The sequence below is a fragment of the Microtus ochrogaster genome, chromosome 4 (assembly GCF_000317375.1).
Source record: "Microtus ochrogaster isolate Prairie Vole_2 chromosome 4, MicOch1.0, whole genome shotgun sequence".
Taxonomy (NCBI): domain Eukaryota; kingdom Metazoa; phylum Chordata; class Mammalia; order Rodentia; family Cricetidae; genus Microtus; species Microtus ochrogaster.
The window spans coordinates 17,275,068-17,283,760 of NC_022011.1; the positions used below are offsets into that span (position 1 = coordinate 17,275,068).

An 8,693-nucleotide genomic window follows, 5' to 3' on the forward strand; every position below is an offset into this window, starting at 1 on the left:
CATATCTAATGGCACAAGGACAGGTCCCTAAAACACTCTGTGGCATCTGAGACCCTTTGCGGGCAAGTGAAGACCAATAGGCAAGTGAGAATGAGGACTGCTCTGCCATCCTGCCACCCTTGTACCTGGCACAGAACATCCTAGAGAGAAGCAAAAGGGCTGCCTTTGAAGTAGAACTGCTCTTTGGTGGGGAGCTGCCTGAGAGACTATAAGATTGTACAGACAGTGTTGTAGTTCAAGTCAGGCTTGGAGGTCCCACACACTGACGCTCTCTGGTCTCCACTGACAGAAAGGGCACAGAAAGCAACCTGGGGAAGGCCAAGTGATGCTCAGAGACTGAGAAGCTCTACTCAAACTGGCTGTCCTGGAACTTATCAGAGATCCATCTGCTTCTGCCTCCTGAGTGCTAGGATTAAAGTCCAGCAGATCCAGTAAGGCTGGATTTTAAGGAGGGACAGTAGGGGCAGGAAACTTTAGAAGTTTCCTCTTCTATCATCATATCTATCATCATACTGCATTTCCCCAAAGTGATGACAGTGCAGGCTGCATTGTCCACTGTCCACCTATACAAATGGTCTTTCTTCACCTTTCCAGGCTACTCAATTATTCATCTGCACCAGGAACTTGATGGCTGTGCATTCCTCACAAGCCTGCAGATTCTGAAGCTCATGTGTTGTGACTAAGGGGTGTGTCTCAGTAACAGCTGGGCAGAATCGCTGCTTAATGTACTTTTGTGGTCCCCTGATGCCTGTTTCAGGGCTAACAGTGGGCATTCCATTCCCAGGGACGAGATGATCTCAGTATGTGACACAGTGACAGAACTCAGAACAGAGCCTCGGCACAGAGAAAGGCAGTCACTGTGCTTTTCCAGGAACCACATGGCTAGGTGTTTCTGATGGCTTTTGAGCATTTCAAACCGTCAAGGCTTTGTCAGCAAAGATAGGCAGAACCAGGGTGGCAGAAATGGTGGCTAGTCAAGCCCTTTATCACTCTATTCTGCTCTCTGTCCAACATAAACACAGTTGCACCACAGATGGGCTTCTACGGTCTCTATTTTCTAAGTCAAAATTAGCTTTCATGTTTTAACTAAGCCAACACAATAGTATATCAACATACAACCAATAAGCTGAACATAAAGATCACCAACGAGATGCTCTACATCCTCCTGGAGTCCTAGCCTTTGAAATCTAGCATGCATTTTCCATCAGCAGCACATCCCAGGTCAGGGGGCTCAGCAGCCAGCACAGAAATCCATGCTGGCTCTTACGATTTCTTCATACTCCATCTTTCTCTGGAGATGGCCAGAGCTTCCTGTTTCATATCCAGGTCTTGGTTTTCTGAATCCTGGGCTGGCCTCTTGTAGAGTTCTTTCTGGAGTGAAGCTCGAGGTTTGGCTCTCTGGGCTACAGTTGCTGTGGCTAGAATATCTGTCTCAGTGATGAAGTAGATGCCTGCTACAGTTTGAGGCCTCAACAGTGCAGGTGGATATTCAAGAATAGCTGCCTTTTTCAGCCATACTTTGATAGTGCTCTTCTCTAGGGTCTGCAGTAGGTCCTTTTTCCAGCAGGAGCAACAGGGTGTTCAGGATCCGTGTCTGACGACTACTGCAACATCTCAGCTGAACTAGCCCCCGGCAGTGCCTTCAGGTGGTGCTGTGTCAAGCCCACACAACAAAGGGAGCAAACTGGCAGCATTGTGCATGCTGATACTCTTTAATGCTGCCACCCCCCCCCTCCAAGCAAGGTCTAATCCTCAATCAACAACCATGAGGTTCATGCACCCAATCTGGTCCAGAGGCAGTGTCAGATCCATCAAAGCCAAGAGGCCAAGGGCCTCTTTCCCTTAGCTGGAGACATCCTTTGGGGTCCTCTCCCCTTGGCTAGCTCAAGGGGAAGGTCACGGGGTGCAGCTGCACACTTATCTTAGTGCCTGGCAAAGGAAGGTCAGGATCCCATCTGTCCTTGAGCAGGCAGCTCTCAGCTGCTCTCCTGGTGGTGCTGGTTGCTGAGTCTCCCTGTGCTTGTAGGGAGCAGGGGTTGTGGGGCACTCCTGGGGGCAGGAGTGCTCACACAAAGTGATTAGCTTCCCCGACTAGGCCAAGGACAAGCCTGAGACGTAGTGTCCTCTGCTCTGGCTAACCCATCAGGAACAGAACTGTGCTCACAGGAGGTTTAAAATACATTTCCATACCGGTTCCAAAATGTCTAGACGACTCACTCCTGAGAGCTTCTGAGTTATTTCAAGGTGTCTTCGGCAAGCATTTTTTTTGGTATAGCATCTCCTAATGAGTCTTACACGTACATGCATTTTTAGGTTCGTGTGCACGGCACTGCTGCAGCTTAAAGCACAAACTTGCCCTACCATGCTTCTGATGTCATCAATACACAACCACCTAGTCAGCGGTTCTCTCTGGGGAGGGGGTTAGCTGTATTTCTGTAGTGTTTAACTTTCTATTCTATTTATATTATAGGTGCGATCAAATTGTAGGAAAGGCAACTCTAAAGAGAGCTTATGAATTCAACATTGTCTTTTTACATATTCTTTTCAATCAGCAGTCCTTCAAAGTTGGGCAGCACTGACTTCTAGGCTTTTCTGCTGGTTATGGTACAGGGCAGCCAACCACACTAGGAGAACAGTCCTGAATGGTCACTGATGACAGCATAGCCCTTGGCAAGGCCCTAGCTGCCAGGTGGAAGTCTGCACACCTGTCCAAAAACCTGCCATAGGCATCAGAAAGGCCAATGTGCAATCATTCTATAGCTACCAGCAATTCATCAAGCAAATGCTGGTGCTGGGGAGCCAGACAGACGAGCTTGGATTTGCACCTCCTCATTAATTTGATGGGTGGCTTCCAGCAAGACTTAACCTCTGTCCTGCCTCCTTATTTTGATGATAGGGATAAGGAGGGTCTTGTGATAACCAGTGAGGCTAAGTGTGACCAAGTACTTGCTGTCTGCCAGGCACTGTTCCAGGCTTTTCACATACTTTAACTCATTTATATCCCATTCCCCTCTGGGGTCAACGCTGTCACACACCCCCTCCCAGTTTATACCCACGGGAGGCAGGAAGTGAACGGGGCCCCTTTCTCTTCAGAGGAAGGGATGCACCTGGTATGCAGAAAGATAGCAGTGGAGAAATCTTCCCTCTGCTGTTTCTTGCTTTCTACCATGCTTCCTCCATTCTGTTGCCTTTCCTTTCCATCTCTCCTCAAGGAGGCCCATTTTCAACTTCCCACAAACCTCCTGCACTGTGGAGGTTAGAGGAGTTCAGACCCCTTGACTGGTGTTCCTTGACTGTCTGCCTACTCAGACAGAGATATCACCTGTTTGCTGAGTCTCTTGGTGGCTAAGCCTGGGCCCCATACAGGGAGAGGAAGGCATCTGTGGTCACTCAACGCTTTGGACTCCCTGTACCCAGTCTGATCCCTGACCAGCTAATGGACTCAGAATTTAATGCGGATGTCTGTTTTCCTAGAAGAAGGGTCCACAGCTTCATTAGGCTCTCTAAGGACTGGTGATCACTTAGAGGCTAAGGACTAGATAGTCTTCCTTCTAGCCACGATTCTTAGCTGGCCACTTGTGCAGGGCTCTGGGTAGGCTACACATCTACAAGATGGGAGGGCAGGTTGCTTAGTGTCAGCCTGTGCAAGCTCAGTGGCCTTGGAGGGAGCAGGCCAGAGGCTCTGAGAATCTAGCCTGTTCTCACAACTTCTATGGCTGCATCCTTCTTTGCACAGATTGCAGGCCGTGATGCTCTCACAAGATGATCCTCCTACCCCAGTGTAGTTTGCAATAATTTTCTGTTTTGTTTTCAAAAGGTTGGATTCTGGGTGACAGGTGTAAACTAAACCTGGTTCCAGATAGCTGGTCTGTGACCTGAACACAGGAACTGAAGTCTCTGTAGGCCCACCTAGCAGAGCAGAAGTTTTTTAAAAGACAAGCAAGGTGGTAGAAGGTCATGCTACCTTGTAGTCCATCAGTCACATACTGTTTCTGCTTCCTCCTTCATTCTATTGTCACTCCCTGAAGCATGACAGTCTCTGAAGCCCAGATTACAGTGTCAAGCGCAGAGCCTTTCTGGCTACAAGTGGCAGCACATAAATCTCCTTCCTGACCCCGCCACTCCTACATATGCTGCTGGCTTCCAAAGCCTCCATGTCCAGTGCTGAAACCTCCAGAATCCACATATCCCTTGCACCTCTGTCCAGACCTCCAACCCTGAGTTCCAAAACCCAGTGTCCATGCTGACCTACTTCCCACTGGGGATGCCTAGCAGCCTCCGGGGCTACGTCTAGAGTGCCTGTCACGCCTGTTCTTCCTTCTAGCCCAGCTTAGGGATGTACCAGAACATCCTGGGTTTAGTTTTAGCTAAACATCTAGACATTTCCCTTCCTGTTCCTCTCATTTGTTCCACCCTGATTTCCCATCCTGCCAGCTCCTCAGTCTCGGTCCCTTCTCCCCAGCCACCCTGACCCTCTCCTAAGTCCATTTTGTATGGAGCCACCCTTTTCCCCACCTTTCTTCCTCCCTAAAATAGATATGATGCTGCCAACCCTCAGACTAGACACCAGCAAGCTCTCAATGGTCTGACATAAGGTGAGCACAGAGCCTGGCTGCAGGAGCATGTTCATTAGCCACAGTGGCTTGACCCTTAATCATCTGTGCAACCAGTCTCCTCGACAGCGCTGCTGTCTCCTGGAAACCTGCTGGCTACTTTGTTGTCTCCCATTAAAGTGTGTCAAAGTGAGAGTTACATTTATGATCTGCCTCTTTACCTCAGAACCTATGGGGACAAGCCCAGGCAGGTACTCTAGAAATGTATGACAAGCAAGAGAAAGTGAGTGGGTGACAGGCATTTACTCTCCTGTTGCTCATTGTGGGAGGCAGCACTAGGGTGCACAGTTACTTAATTTAGTATCTGTGAGCTTAGAAATGATCGTTGAGTCTTTAGGGATAGCAACACATTAAACATGATATAGAAGGGAGATCCCAAGGGCTGAGAAGAGTCTCCTGGAGTGGAGTGGGCATGTTCTCCTCAGGCCCAGGTTCAATGTTAAGTTTAGGGAAAATTCACTATATGGGAATTGCCACCCACACAGCTTTAGTAGGTAAGCCAGGAGACTCAGCCCAGGACAGGTTGCTCACTAGGAGATTCCATCACCCTACAGGAGCAGGCTGGAAAGGCAGAGGATGACTTTGCTTCCTGGCCTGCACTGCCCCCCTGTGGAAGCCCATGCTATGGCAGCCTTCCTGGGAGAGAAGGTCGAAGAAAGTTCTTATGTCTGCACCTAGATCTACTATGGTCATGATTCTGATTGCTAAGCCCTTCCTGCCTCCCATGCCTCTCCTGCCTTGGATAAGAAAAAGGCTCTGGGTGAAGGCATCTGCAGCCTCATGGCCATTACCACATGACTTGGCTCCCAATCTTTCTCAAGGGCTATCTGTCCAGAGGAACTGGGAAGAGAGGTTTCCATGGATACCTCTTTTATATACCAGGTACTCCCCAAACGGTGGCCTCACACAGTTTTCCTTGGGTCTTTGCTGCAGTCTCTTGCATCCAGAAAGATCTAGACCATTGGCTTCATGAACCATTTACCTGGCTGAGGTGAAGACGCCAATGCCACTTCCGAAGCTGGAGTCACAGGAACCACCTGGACCTCCTGGGGAGGAAGAGGAACAAGGTGACACTGAAGCCTGCTTGCTTGCTCATTTGTAGAAACAACACCCTGGTCCCAGCACCCATACTTCTATTTTAGGCTCCTGAAAAGGAAACCAAGGACCCAGTGCTTCTGCAGTTAGTGATTAGGGAATAACAGCTAGGTATGAGCATGTCTACCCATGGAGCTCTCACAACTGTGGACACTCATACCGAATATAACTGGGACATTTCAGAAGGGCCTGTAGGTCCAAGGGCAGTGGCTGTGCATGAATTGGGTTATTTAACACTTTAGCCAGCAGGGAATGCAGGCAACGTTCACAATGAGACATGATTTCATAACCACCAGGAAGGATAATGTAAAAAGGAAGAAAATTGTTAGTAAGGGTGGGAAGGAGCACAAATTCTTGCGCATTGCTGGGAAATGTGAAACGGTGTTGTCCCTGTGAACAAGGCTGACATTTCCACAGAAGTCCCACAGTTATAGGCAGCCCAGCAATCCTGCTCCAAGAGCGCCACCCAAGAGCAATGGAAAGCTGTATCCCACAGAAGCTGCAGTTTATGGCAATACAGTTATCTATCATAGTAAAAAGGCGGAAACAGCCCCAATGCCTACGTGTGGATAAACAAAATGAAGCATTACTCAGCAATCAGAGAAGAACAGGTCACAGAATGGATGAACAACAAAGACATGCTGAGTCAAAGAAGTCAAATTCCAAAAGACTACATACTCAGATTCTATTTTAGGAAATGCCCAGAACAGACAAGAGTGGAGACAGAAAGTAGATTAGAAGTTGCCTAGGGTTGGAGCATTTGGGCGAGTGCAGTATGATGAGTAAGGGCTTCTTTTAAGGTCATTGAAAATGTTGTAAATTTGGTTGTGATGATTATACAACTTGGTGAATATACAAAACATCAATAAAAGGGTTAAAAATGATTTTGGGAAAGAATTGTGACCTTGCACTCTGCACATGTCCCTCAGCATGTGGCCAACTCAAAACTTTACTATACTTAGCTTTCCACACTGGCCCTAAGCAGAACAGGACTGAGATAATTCTGACCTTTTTCTTTTGGCACCTAATTAAGTTTCCTGAAGAGCCAAGACACTGTGCATCTGGAAGACTGCCAGTAGAATTCTCTTCTGACCCCAGCTTTGGCCAGAAACTGGTCACAGCTGAGAGCATCAAAGAAAGGAGAAGGGGAGTCGGCAGTGTGAGGTGCTCAGATATAAGGTCAATATCACCAGTCAGTACTGAGCCAATGCAGCCCCAACAGGATGCGCTGCAGACAAAGGACTTCTGCAGCATCCTTCCAAAGCTCCTTCAGCATACAGGGAAGAAACTGTAAGACAGACTCACGTGGAGAAGTGGTCTGTAAAGTGACTGGCCAGCCTTTCACAAGTGCCACAGATTGGAGGTCATTCAGAGGACAGCAATAAGGTGTAGCAGGGAGTTTTAGAATCAAAGGGACAGGAGGGGAAATTGGGGACAGACCGATTAGGAGTACAATGGAGTCAGCAGTGTCCTACCGAAGTTCTAGACAGCTCAGAGAATGATACAAAAGGAGCTCTTTATTCTTCTGTATTTTTCTCTACACCCAATTATTCTTTAAAGGTGATTTTTTTAAACTTAGGATAATCTATAGACTGTACACAGTACCAGTACTGTGGAGATGAGAAACTGAGGACAAAAGACATTCCATGACATGTTATCAATCAAACAGTATCAGAAGCCTGGAATTTTTCCAGAAAGCCCTATACACACATTGAGAAGGAGGGAGGAAGAAGAAGAGAGGGAGGAAGAGAGAGGGAGGGAGAGAAAGAGAGCGAGCGCTGTCTTAGTTTCTGCCTGGGATCCTTGTCATAGTCATCTGTCCCCTGTATTCTCTCTAAATCATCAGTGCTTCTCAATCAGGCCTGAGTTAAAAATTTATGGACATGGATACATGAAGAAAATTTCTCAACCAGACCAACAGACAAATATCATAAAGAAAAAAACCTGATAGGCTAATTGAAATTGAAAACTGAAGCCCCCCTGCTTTACCAGAGGCCTCTATAACAAAAATCCCAAGTAAGCCCCCACGTGTAGATAGCTAACACTCCCAACCAACTCTCCCTTGTCACCATAATCCTGGACTATAACTCTGCAGGAAGCCCCCATTCCACGAGAGTCCACACCAACACCCAGAACCCCAGGTAAGACCCCAGCCTGCATACTGTCAATACTCCTTCAGTGCCTGGCCAACCTACCCCAAAGTCCCCTCCTCCCCTTGTTATCATATCCCGGCTCCCAACTCTGGTGGAAGACACCTGTTCCATCAGAGGCCAGAACCTGTTCCATTAGAGACCCAGAACCCTGGGTAGGCTGGTTCCCCATGGACTGAACCTACTTTCTCAGTGCTTGCCCAGCCCACCCCCACCAGACCTCCCCCTCACCTTGCTGGACCAGAGGACATGCAGGCACCAGAACCACAGGTAGTCCGCAGCCCCAGCACCGCACCTAATTACACCTATACTAATCACTCCACTCCTGCCCATCACCATATCTCAGCTCCCAACCCCTCTAGTGGGCCATGGCTGGACCAGAGGCCTCACTTGCTGCCAAAACTCCAGCCCCAACTTGGGTAGAGACCTTCTAATCATTCACAGGCTACTCCAACCAGAAGACCAGAGAGGAAACAAAAAACCAAGGAAAAAAACATCCATCCAACAAAGATAAACCAAGAAGTCTGTACCAAGACCTATAATTAGCCCAAACCCAGATGCCTGGGTGCCAGTGAAAGAACACAATCAACAACAGCCTAGGCAACATGTCTCCACAGAACCCAATTCTCCTGCTATAGAAAGCAGGAATAGTCCAACATAGCTGAAGCCCAAGATAACAACCTTAAAACCAAATTTATGAAGATTATAGAGGTCCTTAAAGAGGAAATGAAAAAAAAATTCCGGGCTGGAGAGATGGCTCAGAGGTTAAGAGCATTGCCTGCTCTTCCAAAGGTCCTGAGTTCAATTCCCAGCAACCACATGGTGGCTCACAACC

The 8,693-nt window shown here is 48.0% G+C and overlaps 1 protein-coding gene across 1 annotated transcript in view; it reads right to left on the reverse strand.

Moving 5' to 3' along the window:
- Positions 1 to 8,693, reverse strand: part of Vac14 (Vac14, PIKFYVE complex component) — a 112,229-nt gene that overhangs the window by 71,226 nt on the left and 32,310 nt on the right. The window contains exon 10 of the mRNA XM_005345677.2: positions 5,596 to 5,659. Coding sequence (XP_005345734.1) covers positions 5,596 to 5,659 — 64 coding nt within the window. The remainder of the gene's footprint in view (positions 1 to 5,595; positions 5,660 to 8,693) is intronic.